Raw genomic sequence first — 25969 nt, forward strand, 5'->3', positions numbered from 1 at the left:
GCGGCTTTGCTGATGAGCCCATGAACCTCAGGCACTCAGAGACAATTGAAGACATCTCTCCAGAAGTCCAAGTCAGAGGCAAGTTTCCTGCAGTGTCCCCCTGAGGGCCAGCACTGACACAGCCTCCCTTGGAGCTCGTTAGAGCAGAACCCTGGAGGCAGTGAGGACAAGGAGACAAAGGCAATGTGAAGGTGACACTAATGTATAGGAAAACTGGATGTGTTTCACCAGCACAAGGGTCAGGCCTTGACCCATGTTCCCTAGGAAGGAGATCCTTTCTCTTCCCAAATTGCTCATGGCTCTTTGTGAAGCAGTAGGAGATGGGGATGTGCATGGCCAAGTGCAGGAGAATGGTATGACGCCTGCCTGGTTCATGGTTGGGGGCGAGGAGGCAATGAGGCCCTGGTGCTTTAACAATCAGCTGTCTGCTCATGGGCCTCAGTGGCAGAGACAACAACCTAGCCATGGGCACAAAGACCTGGGTCCTGCTGGGACTCTGTCTTGTCACAGCCCTTAATCCTTTCCACAGCAGCCTTTCCTAAGGACTCTCACAGCTGCACCTCTTTCCCTGCTGGCTGCAGTCCCTTCTGTTGGTGGTCTCTTATAGATCTCAGCTGAGTCTGATAACTCAGATCTTCTTGATGGCCATGCTCCTCTCCTCCTGGCCACTACTCACTCAGTAGGGTCCCAGCCTGCCCTGATGTGTGGGGTTACTCTTTCTCCGGTGCGGGACTGGGCTCTTCTCCTTGTAAATGCCAAGAGGTTTCTGTAGGCAAAATCCTGTATTTTCTCCTTGTTCACCCACATTGATGCTCCATTCTGTTAACAGCTATTGTCTGCAGGCAAACAGTTCTACCTTCATGTGATTGTCCTGTCTCTGACAAGATCGCAGCATCGGGAGCTGTAAGAAAGTTTGGATAATACAGAAGTAACCAGCTGAATGGAATTGCAGCACAGAGTCACAGAAGGGTAGGGGATGGAAGGCTGCCAGGTCCTATCACTGGCCACCACTAAGAAGATTTTGGCACCATTCTCTTTACATTGTCCCCTCAGGTATTTGTAGAGGTTGATAAGATCCCTTCTCAATCTCCTCTTCTCTGGGCTAAACAGGCCCAGCGTGTTTAGTCTTTCCTCAGAGGACAGATGCTCAAATCCCTTAATCACCTTCCTGGCTCTATGCTGGACCCTCTCTAGACATTCTATGCCCCTCCTGTACTGGGGAGCCCCGAACTGCACACACTATTCCAGGTGTGGCCTCACCAGATCTGCGTAAAGGGGGAGGATCACCTCTCTCAACCTGCTGTCCACACTCCTCTTGATTCAGGCTAGGAACCAATTGGATGGGATTGAGATGCTCCAATCCTTTAATCACCTTCCTTTGGCCCTTCTAATTTAGACCTGCACAACCCCATAACATTCAGGACACAGCTCCAGAGAAACTGAGAGCATGCATGAGAAGGAAGCACAGAAAAGGTGCAACCAGGCATCCTTCCATCGCCTACCATTCTGTGACTCTGTGCTGCAATTCCATTCAGCTGGTTACTCCTGTATTATCCAAACTTTCCTGCAGCTCCAGATGCTGCTGTCTTGTCAGAGAGCGCACAATCACGCAAAGGTTGAACTGTCTGCCTGCACACGTGAACATCTGACATGATGTCGACGTAGAGCTTGGTACCGTGGCTTAGTGATGGACTTGTCAGTACTGAGGTAAAGTTCCATGACCGGGGTTACAGGTCCTCACCCTTCTATGTTCCCTCTAAACTCTTTTTCATTCCTGATGGCCTCATCCTTAACAGTCTGATGGTATCATCAACCATGGAGCTTGCCAACCCCCATGGCTACACCCCCACATGTCCCCCTTCTTTATGTAAACCATCTTCTTGACACAAATATTACTCCATATATCAGACACCCCAATGGGACTAGCTCAGAGGCTATGTGCATCCTCGGCATAGACTGCTTCAGGAGAGGGAACTGCAAACTTCCAAAAGGGCACCACCGGTGGGGCTTTGGCAGAGCTGTCTTGGAGACAAAGGACATGAACCAGTTGTCTACCTTGTTTGGCCTTCCACAGAATCCTTCTGTTGGGGGTTTGCTGAGGGCTGAAGAACAGCAGGTGTCAATGGCTACCATATTGGCACACCTGAGGCAGCATCGCGGTAACCGAGACTCCCTGATTGCCATCCATGAGCTGGGTCATCGACTGGAGAGCCAAGGTGTAGATGTAGAGCTTGGGAGCATGGTTTAGTGATGGACTTGTCAGCACTAAGGCAAAGTTGCCTGACCTGGGTGACACGTCCCAGAGCAGTGTCAGGCACAATGCAATTCTTTTTGCCTTCTGCATCTATAGCACAGGAAGCAGGACTTTGCCCTACTCCATTGAATGGGCAGGTGTTTTCACTTTACTCAGTTTAGGTTTCCGTGGCTGGAAGGGGCAATTTCCCAAAAGAGGCCACGCTCATGGGTACAGCTACAGCCACTTGAAGAGGTATTTTCTTTAGTTTTCATCCCTAGTTTGCCACAGAAGACCCAAGAGAACCATGGCTGTCCAGGTTCTTGAATTGTCTACTGCAATTCAAGCTGAATTTCTCAGATTCCAAATGCTCATTTCAACTTTTATTTTATTTTATTTTATTTTATTTTATTTTATTTTATTTTATTTTATTTTATTTTATTTTATTTTATATTTTATTTTCTCCCAAGGAACCCCTGACATGTCTTAGAAAGGGTTTCATGTGCTGGGCTGGGCTGCACTTACAGGGACAAAGACCACTGCTGGCAGTGGAGGTGTCAGACCTCCAGTCTCTGCTTTTCCTCCTGATAAAGGTCTCCAAAGAAGTCACCCTGGATGAATAGCAATAGGAGAATGATGCTCCAAACTGAAATGCAACAACATTCAGCCTTTGAAATAAGAAAATATTTTTATTCTGTGCTTTGTGAAATCTTTTCCCTTAACTACGTCATGTAAACTCTGCAATTAGCTGCACAAGGCATGAAACCTTAAAGAAAACTATGGAGGAGATGTTAGGAATTTCTTCATTTTAATGAGTTCCATGGTGTATTGTGGTGCTGAGTCTATGAAGCTCAGTTACTGAGAGGAGAATGATGCAACTGCTAGAGAAAGTAAAGTCAGAAGGACAAGTTGAAGTGACTTGGAGTATTAATGGGCCCCACTGAGGGCTGTTACTAACAAAGCCTCCCCAGGGCCTTGTTAGGGCAGCTAATTGGAGGCCATGGTTACAGACAGGCAAAGCACTGTGCTGAGAAAAGTCTTGGCTGGCTTTAGTGAAGCAAAAGAGCCAAGGCCTGACCCCTGGAACTGGGAAAGGAGATCCTGCACCCCCTAGTCCAGCTCAAGGCTCTTGCTGGGGTCTGTGGGATATGGTGGGCAGTGTGATGCCATGAGAAGAACACTGGTATGACATCTTCAAGGAGCTTCACAATGTTGCAAGGAATCTATGGGGCCTCATCAGAATGAATATAACATATCTCCTCCTAAGCTCTAGCCAAGGGGACAGAAACCTCAGGGCTGTTGGGCCTGCCATTTTTACCAGCACCCTCTGCCTTCTCCTCTGCAGACTCTATCACATTCTGACTTATTTCCTTGAAGTCTGCAGACACCCATCTCTGTCCACAACCTTCCTCTCATCCTTTGTTTCACCCATGTCTCGTCAGTCCTCACCAGCTGTTCCTTGAAACACAAAGTCAGGGTCTGATCAGAGGGTGACTTCTGGCACCACAGTGAGACACTTTGAGGGACATTTCTTATTCTATCGTGCTAATGTATAACTTCCAAGGTATACACCAAAGAATTTTTTTCTCTCCTGCTCTTTCCTACTACCAAAGGAAGCTCCATCAGGGTGGAAATCACTCCTGAAGTAGGCATCCCAACCCAGCAGGCTCCTTGCAGCCTATCAGCCAACCAGACACAAGTCACCTCAGCAGCATCTTCCAAGCCAGGGGCCTGCTGCTGGCCTTGCAGCTTCTTGTGGAGACCCAGCCAAGCCTTGTGCCTGTTGCTGCCCACTCATGGACTCAAGCAGAAGGGACAGGACAACCCATCTGGGGGCCTTCTTTCTGCCTGGGTCCTCCTGGCTCTGGAGGCAGAGGGGATCCCCCAGTCAGCATGCCAAGCAGGTGCCTTGTGCTGGCCTAGCAGGGCCACTGCCAGATGTCAGCCTAAAAGTGCAGATCCCAGGGAGAAGTCAAGGCTGACCTGACACCTCCAGACACAAGTGACCTCACAGTCCCTTTCTGTGACATGTTCCTGCTTCTGCCCTATCAAGTGCAGAGACAGAAGTGACCTCACAGTCACATTCCTTCTGCTGGGTCAGGACATCCTGACGTAGGGCTGACCTCTCTCTAGTCCTTTAAGGACTTGGGCTCACCATTCTAGGTTAGAGGAAAAAACACAGGTTTAATGGGAACCTTTGGTGTTCTTCTGTGCATATCAGGTCTGTCATAAGTATATGGGCAAACCCTGTGGTTTAGGGAATTTTAAGGCCTGCCAACAACTTCTCTAGGGCTAAATAGTGCATTTTAATGTTAGTGTTTAGGGTAGGGATTGGGGTAAGCAGGAGTGTAAAGGTAAGGGAATGGTAAGGGAAAGGGGCTATGGGCTGTGTTTTTCTTCAATGCATACTTTGAGTAGTGGAATCCTCTCAGAGAGGTCGAGTAGTGTTTAGTATTTAGTAGCATTTAGTTTTACTGATTAAAATTACTGGTTCAAATAAGGTGATGGCAATACATGACTGTTTTAAATCAGTGTTAGTGTAGCATCTAGCATCTACAGTCTCTTGTCTAAGCTGCTCCAGACTGTGCCATATTTTATTGGGATCAGCTTTCTGATGACATTTAACATCTCAGTGTATCTGTCTCATCTCTGTTGGCTACCCCATTCCTGAGAAGGAAGTAGCATTGTAGTCAGGAGGGAAAAGGACATATGGGTCTTTAGGAGCATCCTGCACAATGTGCCCATCAGCTTTGCACCTCCACAAAATCATGCTTCCTACCTACAATTTCTGTTTCCCAAGTGGCTTCTATGGAGCCAGGGTTCCTTTTCCCAGGCCCTCTCACATGTTTCAGTTTTGGGTGTGCAGGGATGGGATAAGGAAAGTTAAGGCACAGATGGAATTGATCTTCTCAAGGGATGCAAGGAATAATAGGAAGGGATTCTTCAGATTCACTGCTCATAAAAAAAAGGCCAAGGAGAGTGTACGCCTTGTGATGGATGAGAATGACAGACATGGAGAAGGCTGAGGGACTCAACAACATTGTTGCCTCAGTCTTCTCTGCAAGTCAGGCTTCCCAAGTCTTTCATTTCCCTGAACCCACGGATGGAGGCTGGGGGTGCAAAGTCCCACCCACTCTAAGTGAAGAGCATGTTTGAGACCACCTGAAGAAACTCAACAAGTACAAGTCTATGGGGCTTGATGACATGCATCCCAGGGTCCTGAGGGAACTGGCTGATGTAGTTGCCAAGCATCTCCCCATCATATTTGAAGAGTCCTGTCAGTCGGGTGAAGTCCCTGCTGACCGGAAAAAGGAAAACATCACTCCCATTTTTAAAAAGGGTAGAAATGAGAAGCCGTGGAACTATTGAATGCTGAGCCTCACCTCTGTGTCTGGCAAGATCATGGAAAAGATCCTCCTGGAATCGATGTCAAGGCACATGCAAGACAAAGAGGTGATCTCAGACACCCAGCATGGCTTCACCAAAGGATAAATCTTGCCTGACCAATTTGGTGGCTTTCTACAATGGAGTGACCACATCAGACAACAAGGGAAGACCGACCAATGTCATCTACTTGGACTTCTGTAAGACCATTGCCATGGTCCCACATGACATCCTGATCTCCAAATTAGAGAGATATGCATTTGATGGGTGAACCATTCAGTGGGTAAGGAGTTGGCCTGAAGGTCACGTGCAGGGAGTGGTGCTCAATGGCTCTATGTCCAAGTGGAGGCTGGTGATGAGTCTTGTACCTCAGGGGTCTGTCCTCAGACCCGTATTGTTTAATATTATTACTGATGACATAGACAGTGGGGTCGAGTGCACCCTCAGCAAGTGTGCAGATGACACCAAGCTGAGAGGTGTAGCTGATGCAACAGAGGAAGGGATTCCTGTCCAAAGGGCTCTGGGCAACCTGTTCTCATGGGGGGCATCCCTGCTTATGGCCAGAGGGCTGGCAATAGGTGATCTTTAAAGTCCCTTGCCATTCTCTGATTCTATGGTCTCACTAGCTATACCTCAAGCATGACTCCCATCCCATCAGCCTTCCTGTGGTCTCTCACCTGACCACAACAGAAGATGCCTCACCATCATCTTCAATGCCTTGAGCATGCTTCTGCCCTTTATGGTCCCTATCTGTGCTACATTCCTCCTGCTGGTCTGTCAGATCCAGAGACAGAAGTAGCCTCCCAGCCTCCTTCAACAGCCATGTGCCTCCTGCAGGCCCAGCACATCCTGAGGCACACCTGATCCCATCCCAGCATTCCCAGCCAGCTCCTCCTTGTGGTCTCTGATCTGATCACATACCTGTCACCTCACATGCCTCTTCCAATGCCATGGGACTGCTGCAGGACCTCGCAGTCCCTGCCCTGCCCCAAGGGGACAAACAGCTGAAGTTACGGGTAGAAGTGGGGTTGAAGCTGAGATGTGTTGTGTGCATGGTGGAGAGTTTTGGTAATTAGGTGTTCAGATTAACATTTAAGGATTAGAGGTCACCTTCTAGGGTTATGGGAATGGTAGGGCTTTAAGGGAAGGATCAGTGTTCTTCTCAAGATGCCTGCTCAATTTATAGGGGAAGATCAAGCTTTGGAGATTGGAGATTTGTTTAGTTCTTGATTGGGGACTAGGGTGAAGGCTGGCGTTATAGTCCTTGGTTAGGCTTAATCATCCTTTTGCTCAGCCTTCTAGTAGAAGATGGGTTTGACATCTGCCTTTTCTAAGTCTTGAGGAATTACTTTAATCAATTTGTCCTTTCCAAGGTCTTTGAGACAGGTCTTATGATGATGTCAGCAGCTGTACCAGCACCTCTCTCATTCTTCCAAAACCAACTCTAAGCAACCTGAGGACTGGCCAAGGGGATGGTGAAATTTTGGGAAAGGGCTTGGTTAAAATCTCTGAGGAGAGCCTTCATGAGTTTCACATGGTCAATGATGGCAGTATCATAGACAATCATAGAAACATGGGATCATAGAATCATAGAATGGTTTGGCTTGGAGGGGACCTAAAGATCTTCTTGTTCCACGCCCCCTGCTGTGGGCAGGGACACTTCGCACTAGACCGGGTTCCTCAAAACTCATTCCAACCTGTCCTTGAACACTTCCAGGGATGGGACGTTCACAGCTTTTCCAGAAAACCTGTTCCAATGCCTCATCATCCTCAGAGGAAAGAATTTCTTCCATATATCTAATTTAAACCTGCCCTCTTCTAGTTTAAAGTCATTACTTCTTGTCCTATCACTACACCCTCAGACAAAGACTGTCTCCCCAGCTTTCCTGTAGGTCCTCTCTAAGCACTGGTAGGTTGCTCTAAGGTTTCTCCGGTGCTGAGTAGTAACAGTTCTCTCAGCATGCCTTCATAGCAGAAGTGCTCCAGCCTGTTGGTCATCTTTGTGGTCCTCCTCTGGACCTCTTCAAATAATTCCATGTACTCAAACTGTCGCGTTAAACCACAGAAGTCTTTTTGGCACCCAGTGTGAGGCACAAAGTGTTGAGATAATGACAGATCTTACCACAGAGTGCTAAAGTTAAATTGTTATAAGCATTAGACCAGTTTAATAGTTGCTGATCACAAGGTCGACATTTTGGATCTCAGGTCTGTTGGGCTTGTTTTCAGAAATGTGTTGTATAGCACATTACTTACTACACGTGTTCCCGTTGTGCTCTTTATCATTTCTGGGTCTGGTTTAAAGTTATTTTGCTATGTTGTGTAGCACTGGCTTATGAGTCAGGAAAATTACTGGTCATGTGACAAATCTGTTCTTTGTACTGAGCATTGCCATCACCTCCATACCTCAGGAACCATCACTCAGAAACTATTAAGAATTACACTCGACTTTTTTGCTTTAGGGAGCCAATCTAGGGGGAGAAAAGGGAGGGACACTTCTCCACTTCTTCACTATCTCCTTCACTTCCCCTTCTCCTCCAGGCTAATTACAACAGCTCTACAAAGCTTAGAATATCCATGGGATGGTCCTATTGTGATGTCTCCTGAATGTGTTTCAACTGTTGTTTAAGGATAAGCAACTCTTGAAGAATGCCCTCCAGAGACCTGCCCCAAGGCCGGAGAGTTAGGAGTGGCAGGGAGCATGGGAGGATCTGGGCAGGCACCTAGAGCAGTGGGCATCTCCAGTGCTTTGGAACTTCCCCCCTGAGCACGTGCAGAATCCTTAAAAACTGCAGAAGTGCTTGAAAAGGAGGGGTTATCACCTTGGCAATTCCAAAGGGAATTCCAAAGGAAGCCTCACTCAGTGTCACTACAACCCCTGTGATGGGCCCTGAAGCTACTCCAACACCTCTGACATGTCCTGCAGCCACTCCAGCCCCTGTGACAGACCCCAGGTCTAGTCTGGGGCCTAGACCAGACCCCCCAGGTCTGCTCTTGCTAGGCCAGAGCACCAACCTTTGCCAGATTCCACTGCTTCTACATGCAGGAGAAAACAGTGGGTGTGAAAATCAGGCTCCTGAGAATGGAAAAGAACTACTGCCCAGAAAAGAAAGGAGGGAGAAGAATGTTGATCTATGAAACCTTGACATAGACTTCCCCACGAGAGGGTACTTCCAAGATCCAAAAGGGTACAGCTGGAGTTTCGGGATAGCTGCCTTCAAGAGAGAGGATTTTAAAGAGCTGTCTACCTTGCCCAGTCCCTGGGAGGACCCTTCCATTTGTGGACTTGTTGAAGGTCAAAGAAGGTGTAGATGGTTACCAGAATGTTCTACCAGTTGGGGACAGGCTGGACATCAGTCAGTAATGATCAATTGCACTGTGCATAGCTTGCTGTGTACATAACAATAATAGTACTAAAAATAAGTGCTATTATAATTCTTTCTCTACCATTTCAGTCCTTTCAACTGCCCTGACCTCAACCGATAAGCATGTGGGGGGGTTGGTGTGAGCTAACAGCTGTGTGGTGCTGAGCTGCCCGCCAGGTTAAAGCACATCATGTTTGACAACCACAGTCCAACAGCACAAATCACACTTCTAAAAATCTTGTGTTCAGAGAGGAGCAGTAGATGATCAGTTCAGTCTGCCTCAGCGAGCACACCCCAGCAGAGACCCTGCTGCTCTTGGGGAGCTGTCAGCCCTGAGGCCTTGGGGACAGCTCGAGGGAGCCCAGGAGCACAGAGCAAGAAATGCCATGGTCGGGTGCTGTGCTGCTGAGCTGGGCCGGGCTCCTGGGCCCAAGAGGAGCTCCTGGCAAGCACTGCAGAGAGACAGCTGTGCCCAGGAGCAGCTCCTCTGCACAGCGCAGCAGGGCTGGGGGCTCTGACCGCAGCTGGCACACAGAGAGGAGAGAAGGAGAGAGGGTTTGGAGGCACTGAGGAGCGCAACAACAGAGGGCAGCGTGTGGCAGGACACATCTGCAGGCTCTTGACACCATGAGGCTCTGGCAGCAAGGCAATGCAGGTGGGGTTGCCAGAGGGGTCTTCTGCAGCTGGCACATCTGATGGCTGATAGCATCTGGCAGGGTGGCTTTTACTCTACATTTAATGTGGACTAGAAGATGCTGTAGGGAATGGCATTTATAAAAGGATTTTTTCCAGAGGAAGACTGAGGCTTGGATTATCTGAAGAGGAAGGCTTTTTTAGTTTCTGTGCGTTCAGAGACTTGCGGTGGCGGGGAACCTGAGTGAGTCTCAGCACACAGCTTGTGGAATGGGGTCTATTGGCCTTGGACAGGGAAGAGATTTGGGGAGAGAGAAACAAGTTCCCAGCCAGGACATGGGCAGGCAGCAGTGTCTATGTTCCTTAGGCACTGGAACAGGTACCACATAGAAGTGGTGACAGCGCTGAGGCTGTCCGAATTCAAGAAATATTTGGGCAAACCCCTCAGATATAGGCAAGTTTTGGGGTTTTCATGTATAGATTCAGGGGTGGGATTTGAATATCCTTGTGGGCCCCTTCCAACCTGGGATAATCTATGACACCATGTCTCTATGAACCTCTGAGTGCAATACTTCTGTAGCTCAATAAATGCCAGCACAGGCCAAATGAGCCTAAGCATGGCTCAAAATTGTCTCTAAATGAAACTCTGAAGGGACTCTTTCATCTGAGGCTCCACAAGTTTTCATTTGAAATGCCCAGGATTTATGCCTTAGAAAACAGGGTCGGGTAGGCAGTTAAACAGAAAATACAAAAATAAATCCCCGCAGCCCTGCTCTGCAGATGGGTGAATTGAGAGCAACAAAATTGAAAAGCTCTTTATTATCAGCTGATTGAATCTGAGAATACCCCATCTTCCTCTTTACCTCTGGTTGTGGGGCAGGACTGACTCCTTGCCCAGAGCAGGGTCCCTTGCTCCCAGGGACACCCTCAGGCAGCATCAAGAAGAGCATATGAAAGGGAGCTGGTAAATGCCTGACTGAAAGGGTTTTCAGGGCAGTTATGTGAGAAATGTAAGAACTTTATCTCAGGTATGTCTTCTTATTTATTAAAGCTTTTTTCATCCTTGGCAGTAACCCATGGCCAGAACCACCAAATGTCCAACATCAGCTCAGTGAGTGAGTTCCTCCTGCTGGCATTCGCAGACACGCGCGAGCTGCAGCTCCTGCACTTCGCGCTCTTCCTGGGCATCTACCTGGCTGCCCTCCTGGGCAACAGCCTCATCCTCAGCGCCGTAGCCTGCGACCATCGCCTCCACACCCCCATGTACTTCTTCCTCCTCAACCTCGCCCTCCTGGACCTGGGCTGCATCTCCACCACTCTGCCCAAAGCCATGGCCAATGCCCTCTGGGACACCAGGGACATCTCCTATCAAGGCTGTGCTGCACAGGTCTTTTTGTTTGTCTTCTTGATTGCATCAGAATTTTATCTTCTCACCATCATGGCCTATGACCGCTATGTTGCCATCTGCAAGCCCCTGCACTACGGGAGCCTCCTGGGCAGCAGAGCTTGTGCCCAGATGGCAGCAGCTGCCTGGGGCAGTGGCTTTCTCAATGCTGTCCTGCACACGGCCAACACATTTTCCCTGCCCCTCTGCCACGGCAATGCTGTGGACCAGTTCTTCTGTGAAATCCCCCACATCCTCAAGCTCTCCTGCTCACATGCCTACCTCAGGGAAGTTGGGGCACTTGTGTTTAGTGTTTCTTTAGTCCTTGGTTGCTTTGTTTTCATTGTGCTGTCCTATGTGCAGATCTTCAGGGCAGTGCTGAGGATGCCCTCTGAGCAGGGCCGGCACAAAGCCTTTTCCACGTGCCTCCCGCACCTGGCTGTGGTCTCCCTCTTTGTCAGCACTGGCACGTCTGCCTCCCTGAGGCACCCTTCAGACTCATTCCCATCCCTGGACCTGGTGATGTCATTTTTATACTCAGTGGTGCCTCCAGCAGCGAACCCACTCATCTACAGCATGAGGAACCAGGAATTGAAGGATGTTATAAACAAACAATTTAAACATTTGTTAAAGCATCACTAAACTTCTCATCAATTTATCCATTCTTCTAGCATATCCAAAAAGAGTTGAGATAATCTTTCTTTTCTAATATACTTTAGAACTAGTTTAGCAAACACATGATAACATTTTGAGTTAAATATTGATCTTAGCAGCCTGCCTGTTTATTATTTTAATTACTTTGATCAGTTAATCTAATTTACCTATAGAACTAGGCTTCCTCAGTAGATATAGACAATAAAAATTGCATGAGAACCTCTCTGGTCTGAGCTGACATCTCTTCCCATCTCCTCTGGAGCTGGGGGAGAAGCCCCAGCACGCAGGAGGGGCTCAGGATCAAGAGCCCAGCTGCCACATGCAGGAGCAGCCCTGGTGGCCCTTGGAGCTTCCCCTCACTTCCCGCTGGGCTCTGCCTCTCTGCTGCCTTCGGGTCGGGGCTGCTGCTTCCCTGGAGCCATGGCCATGGCCTGCAGCATGATGTGGCCTTTTCACTGCTGCTGTCTTTTGGCTTCCACATTGTTCCCTTGTGTTCTCCCACTGAGATCTCATGCATCTTGCTGACAGTCTTATTGTCTGTAAAGGGGCATCTCTTTCTTTGCACAGCTCTTCCAAAGTTGGTAGAAGGAATATACCCAAGGAACTGCTGCATGAACGGGTCTCTTGCTTTTTGGGGCTTCACCATGGATCAGAATTTCAGAGTGTTCAGTGTAGTGCTGCACTGGCAGCTCCCTTCTTGGCTGGCCATGGCTTAGCAAACAATAACTGGCCTTGACTGGCCTGGGACTGTGCTTAGTCTGATGGCAAATGGCATCCTGGAGAGGAATGTGGAGCTGCTCTGTGGCTGGGCCAGGCCTCTTGTGCTGGCCTGGGGAGCGGGGCTGGCCCTGCGGGGCACAGGCACTGTGTGCTGGGGATCTGCCAGGCAAGAGAGCAGGGCTCCTGCAGCTTCACAGACCTCCATCTCCTGACCTGGCGCTGGTCCCAGCACGGGGGCTTCTGGGGAGGCCCAGAGCTGCCTTTGTGCCAGCAGCTACGGTGCCTTGCAAGGGGCTGGGGCTGTGGTGGCCGTGCCCTGAGCCCTGCAGCAGCCAGTGGTGGGCACTGCCCTGGGGCCAGCACAGCCTGGGCTGCTGGGCTGGGGAGAGGGCAGGAAGGTGGGGAGAGGTGGGCAGGGGCTGGGCTGGGCTGGGCAGTGCCTGGCAGAGGGCAACAGCAGCGTCAGGGAGCAGTGGCAGCATGCAGTGGATGGGTCCCTGCAGGGCTTGGTGCTGCAGAGCCAGGGCTGTGCCAAGGGAGGCCAGAGCTGCAGGGGCAGGGGAGAGGAGGCCGCTCTGGGCCCTTGCTGGCCTGGGCAGAGCAGGAAGGGGGCCCAGGGCATTTATCCCCTCCTCACAGCCTGCCAGCACATCTGCTGAGGGCCAGAGCGGCTGCTGCAGGGGCAGGGAGCTCAGCATGGCCCTTGCAGCCCCCTGCCCTGGGTCTGCCTTTGCCCTTGGCCTCAGCCCTGGCCTTGGCTCTGCTGGCAGGAGCTCTCTTGACATGTGCTTCCTGGGCTCCCCTTGCCTGCACACAGCTGCTGCCCACTCAGGCCACTGTCACAAACGTGTCTTCACCAGCAGCACCACCCCTTGGGCTGCTTCTGCTGGCCTCCCCCAACCCACTGCCTTGACTCCTTGTCTCTGCTCGGCCCCACCTCTGAGGGCTGCTTCTCCTAGTGTTCCTGGACAATCGGGTTTACTGGACTGTGTATATTTAAAGGCCTGGCACATCAGACCCACAAATGTTTTGGGCTCTACTGCACACCGGTGCACAGAGTACCCTAATGCCATCAAGCTAGAAAGAGGTAGAACCCACCTGTATTTCTGGAGAGACAAGGGGATCCCATTAACTGTACTGGAGGCTGAAGTGAGTCGAACTGGGAAGAAATGGCAAAAGCACCCCATTGGGATTGGCCCGGAGGCTATGTGCATCCTCGGCATAGACTGCTTCAGGAGAGGGAATTCAGAGTTCCAAGAGGGCACCACGGGTGCGGCTTTGGCAGAGCTGCCTTGGAGACAAAGGACATGAACCAGTTGTCTACCTTGCTTGGCCTTCCACAGAATCCTTCTGTTTGGGGTTTGCTGAGGGTTGAAGAACAGCAGGTGACAATGGCTACCATGGTGGTGCACCTGAGGTAGTGCTGTGCTATCCAAGACTCTCTGATTGCCATCCATGAGCTGGGTCATTGACTGGAGAGACAAGGTGTAGATGCAGAGCTTGGCAGCATGGTTTAGTGATGGACTTGTCAGCACTAAGGTAAAGATGTATGACCTGGGTGATATGTCCCAGAGTAGTGTCAGGCACAATGCAATTCTTTTTGCCTTCTGCATCTATAGCACAGGAAGTAGGACTTTGCCCTACTATATTGACTGGGCAGCTCTTTTCACTTTATTCTACTTAGGTTTCTTTGTCTGGAAGGGGACAATTTCCCCAGTGAGGCCAATCCCATGGGTACAGCCAATAAAGATATGTTTTCTTTATTTTTCACCCTGAGTTTTCCACAGGTGACCCAAGATAGTCCGTGGATGTCCAGGTGTCTACTGAGAGTCAGGCTGAATTTCTCAGGATCCAATGGTCATTTCAGTCTTACTTTATTTATTTTATTTTATTTTATTTTATTTTATTTTATTTTATTTTATTTTATTTTATTTTATTTTATTTTATTTTATTTTATTTTATTTTATTTTATTTTATTTTATTTATTACTTTAATTGTTTCCCGAGGAACCCCTGACTTGTCTTAGAAAGGGTTTCATGTGCTGGGCTGGGCTGCAGTTACAGGGACGAAGACCACTGCTGGCAGTGGAGGTGTCAGACCTCCAGACTCTCATTTTCCTCCATATGGAGGTCTGCAAAGAAGTCACCCTGGATCAATAGCAATAGGAGAATGATGTTCAAAACTGAAATGCAGCAAAATTCAGCCTTTGAAATAAGAAAATCTTTTTATTAGGTGCTCTTTGAAATCTTCTTCCTTAATTACATCTTGCAAACTCTGCAAGTAGCTGCACAAGGCATGAAGTCTTAAAGACAACTATGAAAGAGATGTTAGGAGTTTCTTCATTTTAATGAGTTCCATGGTGTATTTTGGTGCTGAGTCTATGAAGCTCAGGTACTGAGAGGAGAGTGATGTAACCGCTTGAGCCAGGAAAAGTCAGGAGGAAAAGTTGAAGTGACTTGGAGTATTAATGGGCCCCTCTGAGGGCTGTTACTAACAAAGCCTCCCCAGGGATTTGTTAGGGCGGGTAATTGGAGGCCATGATTGCAGACAGGCAAAGCACTCTGCTGCTAAGTGTCTTGGTTGCTTTTGGTGATGCAGAAGGGCCAAGGGTTGGCCCCAGCCACTGGAACAGGAGATCCTGAACCCCCACATCTGGCTCAAGGCTCTTCCTGGGGTCTGTGGGATGTGGTGGGCAGGGTGATGCCAAGGGAAGAACAGTGGTATGTCACCTCTGAGCTGCTGTACATGGTTGCAAGGAGTCAATGAGGCCCCATTGCAACGAGTATAACATCTCTCCTCATAAGCTCTAACCAAGGAGACAAATATCTCAAGGTTCTTAGCACCTTCCTGTTGCGAAGCACGGACGAAAGCACGACAGACACCAGCAGAGTCAGATCATGCTTCACCATTTTATTGCCCGAATAGCCCAACTTTTATAGTGAATTTTACAGGGGTGGACAGTATTTCACACAAGATTATTGGTCAAAAGCACTCAGACAAACCGTTAAGAAAATAACACCACCTGCAAGAAAAGAACCCCCCTTTTGATTAGAAGTTAGGAAAACAACCCCCTTTGTGCTTAACGGCCACGTAGACCTAGTCCTTGAGGCCAGCTGTTGATAACAATATTATCTGAATTCCTTAATTGGGTGATGTGGGAGTCATTGCAGTGGGAGCTTCTCACAGTTACTCTGGCAGCTTGGTTTGCTCAGCTACAGCAGGCCCTGAGATTTCTAAGGCCTACCCCTGGTTGCTTAAAGCAAGCTTAGATCGAACAATTATGCCAATTCCCAACACCTTCCCTTTTTACCAGCACACTCTGCCTTCTCCTCTGAAGGCTTTCCTATGCTGCCCCACAATTTATCCTATTTCCTTGAAGTCTTCATACAGCCATCTCTGTTCACCAATTTGCTCTCAACTCTGGCTTTCTCTAATGTCTCGTCAACCCTCACGAGCTGTTCCTTGAAAGACAAAGCCATGGTCTGATCAGAGGGTGACCTGTGGGACAACAGCATGACCCTTTGAGTGACATTTCTTCCTCCTCGTGGCCAGTTCCAACCTTCCACGGCACACTTTGTGGCAAGATTTTTTCTCCTGCTCTTTCCTACTACCAAAGAAAGATCCATCAGGGTGGAAACCACTCCTGAATTAGGCATCCCAACCCAGCAGGCTCCTTGCGGCCTCTCAGCCAACCAGACACAAGTCACCTCAGCAGCAGCTTCCAAGCCATGGGCCTGCTGCTGGCCTTACAGCTTCTTGGCTAGACACAGCCAAGCCTTGTGCCTGCTGCTGTGCAGTCATGGACTCAAGCAGAAGGGACAGGACAACCCATCTGGGGGCCTCCTTTCTGTCTGGGTCCTCCTGGCTCTGGAGGCAGAGGGGATCCCCCAGTCAGCATGCCAAGCAGGTGCCTTCTGCTGGCCTAGCAGGGCCACTGCCAGATGTCAGCCCAAAAGTGCAGCTCCCAGGGAGAAGTCAAGGCTGACCTGCCACCTCCAGACACAAGTGACCTCACAGTCCCTTTCTGTGACACGTTCCTGCTGCTGCCCTATCAAGTGCAGAGACAGAAGTGACCTCACAGTCCCTGCCACAGTCACATTCCTCGTGCTGGGGCAGGAGATGATGAGGCAGAGCTGAGCTCCTCAGAGCATTCCCACCCATCTCCTCCTTGTGGCCCACAAGCTGATCAGGTCCATGGCCCAACACATTCATTTGGAATTAGGGTTTTGTTTAGGTCTCTTAAGCAGTTTTCTAGTGTTAAATAGACCATTTTAGTGCTACTATTAAGGGCAGAGATCAGAGTGATTAAGAGAGTAAGAGCTAGGATGAATCAGCTATGGGCTGAGTTTTGTCTTCTAGGGATACTTTGGGGTCAGTCATTAGAGTAGTGGATTCCTGTCAGGGTGCTGAGTAGCAATTAGGTTTAGGAAATAAGTTTACATGTTGAAGATGGGCAATAGCCTCATATAACTATTTAAAGTCACAGTTACAGCAGCATCAGCATAACCTGAACCCTCTTACCTCTACAAAATCCTTAATTTCTGCAGGCCAAGCCCCTGTTCCCTCCTCTCAGTCTTACATTTCTCCTGGCCAGGCTTCTCCTGATTTCCCCATATCAGTTATCTTTTTAGGGGCATGTTTATGATGCCTTTCATGATCTTAAACTATCTGTCAGTGTTCTGTTGGCTACTCTATTCCTGAGAAAAGCGCCACTTAAGCCACGATGGAAAAGGACACAAAACTCCATCAGAGCACCCTGCACAATGTGCCCAGCAGCTCTGCACTGCCACAAAAGTGTGGTTCCTCCCTACAAGTTTTCTTTCCAGAATGGCTCCTATGGCTCCAGGGTAACTTTTCCCAGGCACTCACTTCCCCAGACCACACCACTCTTGCCCGCAGGCCCCATGTGTCTCTCCAACCCTCCCTTCTGCCCCTGCAGTAGTGGCACCTCACTGCAGCAGGTTGGTGCATCTCCAGGCTCAGGGGTGTTTCCTGAGGGCCTGCCCTGTGTGGGGAGTGGTGGGGAGGAAGAGAGCAAGGTCATCTCCTGGGGCATGGCTGAGCACAGCCCAGACATCCCGCACCGTGGGCAGGCCCCTGCTCCCAGGCTGAGGCACACATGCAAGGTGGACATTTCTCCATCCACCCAGCTTCACGCAGGGACCTTCAGCCCTGTCCCCCATTCGGTACTCACCACTTCCTTCTCATCAACCCAGACATAGATTGCTTTCCATCTGGGGACTCAGGCAGGACTTTAAGGATCTGCTAAAGCCCTGAGTGTCCTTGTTTCTCACAGTCTTCTCATCCATTGTGGGGACAAAGACTGGCTGGGACTGCATTTCTCTCTGCAGATCAGGCCGTGTGGTGCTGTGTTTTTGATATGTGACCAGAGCTGTGTTGGTCACCTGTGGTTCTGATCGCTGTTCCTGAGCAGTGCTTGCACAGCATCAAGGCCTTCTCGGCTTCTCAGTCTACCCCAGGAGTCAGTTGGCTGCAGGTGGGCAAGAGGCTGGGAGGAGAACCTGCAGTGACAGCTGACCCAGCCTGAGCAGTCTGAGCAGCCCATGCACTCCTCAGATTCACCTTGTTTGTTACCTGAAACGACCTTGCACAGTCATTTTATGAGGTTCTAATCACTACCCACTCAGCACCCTGTCCCTGAAGATCCCCTGACATCTCCTGGAAGCTCCAGATTCCTCTCCAGGCTGACATCGGCCATCAGCCCCACTGCAGGGGGCACAGTCCCATGCAGATGAGTCCAAGACCAGTTGTCATCCCCTTAGGCAAGTGCTGCCACAACAGGAGTACTTAGTCCTGCCCTTGTTTCCACACAAACCACCCTGGGACTTTCATCCTGTGTCCTTCACTCCATGAAGATCCACAGGAAACAGAAGAGCAGGGAGCAACCCCTTGTCTGTGCTCCTGATAGCACATTTGGAAGAGGTGTCCAGGGTCCTGGGTTTGCCCTGAGCAAGACCCTCTTGTTACTGTGGTGCAAGCAGGGAGTCCAGCTGTGACCCAGGGCTGCACAGTGCCTGCTGCTGCCTGCAGGGACAGGGATGCCACTGTAGAGACAACAGGACTGTCACCAAGGTACACGACATATCAGGGCTTACCCAGAAAAAAAGAAGCACGTTGTGGAAACCAAAAGAGAATAGCAGTGACAAGGCCATGTCCTGCTGCTGGCCATGGTCATGGCTCCAGGGAAGCAGCAGCCGCAAACCAAAGGCAGCAGAGAGGCAGAGCCCAGCAGGCAGTGAGGGGCAGCCGCGAGGACCACCGGGGCTTCTCCTGCATGTGGCAGCTGGGCTCTTGGCCCTGAGCTCCTCCTGCGTGCTGGGGCTGCTCCCCCAGCTCCAGAGGAGATGGGAAGAGATGGCAGCTCAGACCAATGAATTTCTGATGACTTTCTTATTAGGTTTATCTACACAGGAAGCCATCTTCTACAGGAAAACAATTGACTTGTAGGGGGCTAGGAATAATATTTAATCAAATGTGAAGTATTGAGAGAAAATAATAAAACTGACATTTAATAATAGAAGACATCATATTATTTTCTTTCTCAGAAAGGCTGGGATTTCTAATATTAGGCATAGGATTATAGGTGAATTTGCTGAGTCCTGATGGAATCCCTTAGTTCCCAGTTCCTCAAGCTATAGATAAGGGGGTTCGCTACTGGAGGAACCACTGAGTACAGAACTGTGACCACCAGGTCCAGGGATGGGGAGGAGATGGAAGAGGGCTTCAAGTAGGCAAATATGGCAGTGCTGATCATCAGGGAGGTGACAGCCAGGTGAGGGAGGCACGTGGAAAAGGCTTTGTGCCGGCCCTGCTCAGAGGGAATCCTCAGCACTGCCCTGAAGATCTGCACATAGGAAACCGCAATGAAAACAAAACAACCAAATGCTAACAAAATGCTAAACAGAATTGCCCAGACCTCTCTGAGATAGGAATCTGAGCAGGAGAGCTTGAGGATGTGGGGGATTTCACAGAAGAACTGGTCCACAGCATTGCCTTGGCAGAGGGGCAGGGAAAATGTGCTGGCCGTGTGCAGGACAGCATGGAGAAAGCCACTGCCCCAGGCAGCTGCTGCCATCTGGGCACAAGCTCTGCTGCCCACGAGGCTCCCGTAGTGCAGGGGCTTGCAGATGGCAACGTAGCGGTCGTAAGCCATGACAGTGAGAAGGGAAAACTCTGCATCAAAAAAGAAGACTAAAAAAAGTACTTGGGCAGCACATCCTTGATAGGAGATGTCCCTGTTGTCCCAGAGGGCATTGGCCATGGCTTTGGGCAGAGTGGTGGAGATGCAGCCCAGGTCGAGGAGGGCGAGGTTGAGGAGGAAGAAGTACATGGGGGTGTGGAGGCGGTGGTGGCAGGCTACGGCGCTGAGGATGAGGCCGTTGCCCAGGAGGGCAGCCAGGTAGATGCCCAGGAAGAGCGCGAAGTGCAGGAGCTGCAGCTCACGCGTGTCTGCGAATGCCAGCAGGAGGAACTCGCTCACAGAGCTGATGTTGGGCATTCTCTGACTTTGTACTTGCTTGTCTGTTGAAGAGAAGGCAGAGCAATGTTAGAACAGACTTCTCTGAGGAAAATAGGAAATAAAACAGAAGGGTGGATAACTCAAAGTCAGACAAATGTCAGATCAATGAGCTTTGCAGTATCATTGCAAATAACTGAGCTGATTGGAAGGCAGACCTGCAAGTATTTCCCTCACTTTATTTTATCCCAGTTGCCCTATCCTAGTTGAGGTATTGGAGTTTTGAACTCCCTGACATTACTTGCACAGTCCTGGTTAAATCCAGTGGGTGCTAGGAGGCAAAAGGTCTGTCCCTAGGTGAAGACAGAGCAGAGCAGCTCTGCCCATCAGTCCTGCTCTCAGCTGCCCCGTGTCACCTTTCTGTGAGCTGCAGGATGATCCCACTCAGGTCTTTCCCTGAGAAGAAACTGCAGAGCAGAGAAGCTCCAGTCCCAGTGCAGATGGACAGAATCCTCACCTTGTCTGCAGGGGACTGATCAGGATTTCAGCTCTTCCCTCCCAGACAGGTGCAAAGGTCTCACTCCAGCTGCCCACAGACAGTCATCCAGCAGCATGGACACGGTCTTAGCACGGAGGTTTCTTCTTCTTGGGACGCCTGGGTAACACAAGGATGCCACGAGAGAGCTGCATCCTACGGGAGAGCAGCCTGCAGCCCGGGAGGATGCCTCACAGACAGAGCTGGATAGCTGAAAGCTGGAGTGTCCCATATCCCAGCTGCACCCCCGGCAGGGTCTGGGGGAGGTTTGGCCACTCTGCTCATTGCTGTCCAGGGGCACTTGGCATAGGACACTGCAAGGGGCTTCTGCCAGGCTTCCTCACCTCGCACTGCAACCCAGCAGGACTCTCAAAGCCTACTGCATTGCCCACTGCCCTCTCAGAAACAACACCCAGCAGGAGACCCTTCCAGGACCTGCAGCTGCATGGCCCTGCAGCCAGACCCTTACCTCGTCAAGGGCTGTGCAGGTTTCTCCTGCAGGCAGCTCTCAGCATCCTCCCACTCCCAGCTGCCTCCAAGCCCTCTCTCCTTCTCTCCTCTCCCCATGACAGATGCAGTCAGAGCCCCCAGCCCTGCTGCGCTGTGCAGAGGAGCTGCTCCTGGCCACAGCTATATCTCTGCTTCATGGGACTTTCTGAAATGTGTTTTCTCTGTCCCACGAGCCCAGCCCAGCACAGTAACAGAGGCCCAGCCCAAGGAATTGGAATCACCAATTAAATGAGCCCACAAGGAGTCAATTAGGCTCTGGTGCTTTAATGATTAGCTGTCTCCTCAAAAGCTTTAGTGGCAGAGACAATAGCCATAGCCATGGACCCAAATATCTCATAAGGCAGCTCTGTAGGAAGCTGGCCTGGTTCCTTGTGAGAAGGCACCACTGCTCATATGGTATCTTCATGGTGGAAACCCCTCCTGAAGTAGGCATCCAAAATCAGCAGGATCCTTGTGGCCTGGCAGCCAAGCAGACACAAATCACCTCAGCAGCAGCTTCCAAGTCAGGGGCCTGCTGCTGGCCTTGCAGCTTCTTCGCTAGACATAGCCAAGCCTTGTGCCTGCTGCTGTACAGTCATGGACTCAAGCAGAAGGGACAGGACAACCCATCTGGGGGCCTTCTTTCTGCCTGGGTCCTCCTGGCTCTGGAGGCAGAGGGGATCCCCCAGTCAGCATGCCAAGCAGGTGCCTTCTGCTGGCCTAGCAGGGCCACTGCCAGATGTCAGCCCAAAAGTGCAGATCCCAGGGAGAAGTCAAGGGTGACCTGCCACCTCCAGACACAAGTGACCTCACAGTCCCTTTCTGTTCCTGCTGCTGCCCTACCAACTGCAGAGATAGAAGTGACCTCACGGTCACTGCCACAGTCACATTCTTCCTGCTGGGGCCATGAGATCCTGAGGCAGAGCTCATCTCTCTGTCGTCCTCTATGGACTGGGGCTCACCTTTCTGGTTTAGAGAGTAAACAAAGTTTTAGTTGAAAGGTTTGGTGTTCTGTTTGTAGTGTCAGGTCTCTGGTTAGGGTATGGGCAAGCACTATGGATTAGGGTTTTGTTTAGGTCCAGCAAGAAGTCTAGGGATAAATAGAGCATTTTAATTGTAGTGTTAAGGGCAGGGATTAGGGTAAGCAAAAGAGTAAATGTAAGGGACAGGGGCTCTGCGCTGAGTTTTTCTTCAGGTGATCTTTTGAGTTCTGCTTTACAATAGTGGATTCTTGTCAGGATGTTGGACTAATGTTTAGGTTGAGGGATTATTGTTATTTTTTACAGGCCTTACAAGACTGAAGTCAGTTTTAACAGCAGCATCAACATTACACGAACCCTCTTATCTCTACAAAGGTAAGCTTCCGAGCTCCTCTTCCCTTCCTCTTTCCTCCCCCAAATCTCACATCTCTCCTGACTTTCCCATATCAGTCATCTAACTGGGATCAGTTTACTGATGGTTGTCATTACATCAGAGGGTCTGGGGTCTGTGGGGTAGGGAGCGATGCCTGTGATATCATGTGAAGGACAATGGTATGACACCTCCCAGTGTTTGCACAGGGTTGAAAGGAGAATTCATGGTCCCAATGCCATGAGGATAACACGTCTCCTCACAACCCATGGCCAAGGGGACAAAGGCGTCACTGCTGCTAAAACCTTCCATTCTTGTGAGAACCCCGTCTTCTCCTCTGCATGCTTTCCTATGCAGACCCACACTTCCCTGAAGGCTGCAGACAGACACTTCTCTTCCCCACCTTGCTCTCACTCCGGTATTCCCATGATTTCACTGCTGCCTCCCACTCTCGCCAGCTGTTCCTTCAAACACAAGGGCATGGGCTGATCCAAACTCCCTCTGGGTGACCTCTGGACCCACTGCACAAGTGCCAGTGCCTCACCTTCAAGTCAAGAATTTCATCTGACTATCGAATCTAAACCTACCCTCTTGAAGTTTAAAACCATTCCCCTTGTCCTATGATAGAGTCATAGAAATCATAAAAATACAAAGTTGTAAAGAACCTAGAAGACCATTTAGTCCAACCGTCCTATCACTAATACTACCCACTAAGCTACTGAGCCATATATCCTCTTTGGGGAGGTCCCAACTGAATGGCGGCTAGCAAACATGATGCCCATCTACAAGAAGGGCCAGAGGGCAGACCCGGGGAACTATAGGCCTGTCAGTTTGACCTCAGTGCCAGGGAAGCTCATGGATTATCTTGTGTGCCATCACGTGGCACCTACAGGGTAAGCAGGCGATAAGGCCCAGTCAGCATGGGTTTATGAAAGGCAGATCCTGCTTGACGAACCTGATCTCCTTCTTTGACAAAATGACGCGCTTGGTGGATGAGGGAAAGGCTGTGGATGTGGTCTACCTTGAATTCAGCAAGGCTTTTGACACTGTTTCCCACAGCATTCTCCTCAAGAAACTGTCTGCTTGTGATTCGACTGTCGTACGCTTCGTTGGGTTAAAAACTGGCTGGATAGCCGAGCCCAAAGAGTCGTGGTGAATGGAGTCAAGTCCAGTTGGAGGCCGGTCACTAATGGCATCCCCCAGGGCTCGGTATTGGGTCCGGTCCTCTTTAATATCTTTATCGATGATCTGGATGAGGGCATCGAGTGCACCCTCAGTAAGTTTGCAGGTGACACCAAGCTAGGTGTGTGTGTCGATCTGCTTGATGGCAGGAAGGCTCCGCAGGAGGATCTGGATAGGCTGCACCGATGGGCTGAGGTCAACTGCATGAAGTTTAACAAGGCCAAGTGCCGGGTCCTGCACCTGAGGCGCAATAACCCCAAGCAGAGCTACAGGCTGGGAGATGAGTGGTTGGAGAGCTGCCAGGCAGAGAAGGACCTGGGAGTGATGGTGGATAGTCGGCTGAATATGAGCCAGCAGTGTGCTCAGGTGGCCAAGAAGGGCTAGGTGACCAGCAGTGCTAGGGAGGTGATCGTCCCCCTCTACTCAGCTCTGGTGAGGCCACACCTCGAGTACTGTGTTCAGTTTTGGGCCCCTCGCTACAAGAAGGACATCGAGGTGCTTGAGCGGGTGCAGAGAAGGGCGACGAAGCTGGTGAGGGGCCTGGAGAACAAGTCCTACGAGGAGCGGCTGAGGGAGCTGGGCTTGTTCAGCCTGGAGAAGAGGAGGCTCAGGGGCGACCTTATCGCTCTTTTTAGGTACCTCAAGGGAGGCTGTAGCGAGGTGGAGGTTGGCCTGTTCTCCCATGTGCCTGTTGACAGGACGAGGGGGAATGGGCTTAAGTTGCACCAGGGGAGTTTTAGGTTAGATGTTAGGAAGAACTTCTTTACTGAAAGGGTTGTGAGGCATTGGAACAGGCTGCCCAGGGAAGTGGTTGGGTCACCATCCCTGGAAGTCTTCAAAAGACGTTTAGATGTAGAGCTTAGGGATATGGTTTAGTGGGGACTGCTAGCGTTAGGTCAGAGGTTGGACTCGATGATCTTGAGATCTCTTCCAACCTAGAAATTCTGTGATTCTGTGATTCCACCCTGATGGAGCTTTCTGTGGTAGTAGGAAAGAGCAGGAGAGAAAAAACTGCCACAAAGTGCACCTTGGAAGGTTGGCACTGGCCATGAGGAGGAGGACGTGTCACTCAAAGAGTAGTGGTGTGGTGCCAGAGGTCACCCTCTGATCAGACCATGGCTTTGTGTTTCAACGAACAGCTGGGGAGGGCTGACGAGACATCGGTGTAAGCAAGGCATGAGAGCAAGATGGTGAACAGAGATGGGTGTCTGCAGCCTTCAAGGAAATAGGGCAAAGTGTTGGACAGCATAGGAAAGCCTGCAGAGGAGAAGGCAGAGGGTGTTGGTAAAAGGGGAAGGCCCCAACAGCTCTGAGGTTTTTGTCCCCTCGGCTAGAGCTTAGGAGGTAAGATGTTATATAAATTACAATGGGGCCTCATTGATTCCTTGCAATCCTGTGCAGCAGCTCAGAGGTGTCATACCACTGTTCTTCTCATGGCATCACCCTGCCCACCATATTCCACAGACCCCAGGAAAAGCCTTGAGCCAGACGTGGCAGTGCAGGATCTCCTGTTCCAGAGGCTGGGGCCAGACCTTGGCTCTTCTGTATCACCAAAACAAACAAAGACTTTTCTCAGCACAGTGCCTTTTCCTGTCTGCAGACATGGGCAGCAGTTATCTGCCCTAACATGTTCCTGGGGAGGCTTTGTTAGTAACTGCCCTCACTGGGGCCCATTAATACTCCAAGTCACTTTAATTTTTCCTTCTGACTTTACTTTCTCTAGCAGTTGCATCATTCTCCTCTCAGTACCTGAACTTCATCAACTGAGCACCAAAATACACCATGGAACTCATTAAAATGCAGAAACTCCTAACATCTCTTCGATAGTATTCTTCAAGCCTTCACGCCTTGTGCAGCTAATTGCAGAGCTTTTATGGCGTTGTTAAGGGAAAAGATTTCACAAAGCACATAACAAAAATATTTTCTTATTTCAAAGGCTGAATTTTGTTGCATTTCAGTTTTGAGCATCATTCTCCTATTGCTATTGATCCAGGGTGATTTCTTTGGAGGACTCCATTGGGAGGAAAAGCAGAGCCTCCTGGTCTGACACCTGCACTGCCAGCAGTGGTCTTTGTCCCTGTAAGTGCAGCCCAGCCCAGCACATGAAACCCTTTCTAAGACAATTCAGGGGTTCATTGGGAAAGAATTAAAGTATAAAATAAAACAAATAAAATAAAATAAAATAAAATAAAATAAAATAAAATAAAATAAAATAAAATAAAATAAAATAGAATAAAATAAAATAAAACCAATAAAATAAAATAAAATGAAACCTAAAATAAAATAAAATAAAATAAATTTGAAATGACCATTGGATCCTGAGAAATTCAGCCTGAATCTCAGTACACGTGTGGACATCCATAGTGTCTATTGGGTCTTCTGTGGAAAACTCAGGAAGAAAATTAAAGGAAATATATCTTCATTGGCTGTAGCTGTACCCATGAGATTGGCCTCACTGGGGAAATTGTCCCCTTCCAGACAAAGAAACCTAAATTGAGTAATGTGAAAAGACCTGCCCAGTCAATGGAGCAGGGCAAAGTCCTACTTCCTGTGCTATAGATGCAGA

The 25969-nt window shown here is 49.8% G+C and overlaps 2 protein-coding genes across 2 annotated transcripts; one reads left to right on the plus strand and one right to left on the minus strand.

Moving 5' to 3' along the window:
• Positions 1 to 10705: 10705 nt before the first annotated feature.
• LOC311427898 (olfactory receptor 14J1-like) lies at positions 10706 to 11638 on the plus strand (the record flags this gene model as incomplete). The annotated part of the gene is made up of 1 exon (XM_084539484.1): positions 10706 to 11638. The coding sequence occupies one exon, from the start codon at positions 10706 to 10708 to the stop codon at positions 11636 to 11638; it is 933 nt and encodes a 310-aa protein (XP_084395610.1).
• A 7330-nt stretch (positions 11639 to 18968) lies between these two features.
• Positions 18969 to 19889, minus strand: LOC311427899 (olfactory receptor 14C36-like; the record flags this gene model as incomplete). The annotated part of the gene is made up of 1 exon (XM_084539485.1): positions 18969 to 19889. The coding sequence occupies one exon, from the start codon at positions 19887 to 19889 to the stop codon at positions 18969 to 18971; it is 921 nt and encodes a 306-aa protein (XP_084395611.1).
• Positions 19890 to 25969: the final 6080 nt, after the last annotated feature.

This window comes from Aythya ferina (genome assembly GCF_964211825.1).
Source record: "Aythya ferina genome assembly, contig: HAP1_SCAFFOLD_29, whole genome shotgun sequence".
In the NCBI taxonomy this organism is placed as follows: Eukaryota; Metazoa; Chordata; class Aves; order Anseriformes; family Anatidae; genus Aythya; species Aythya ferina.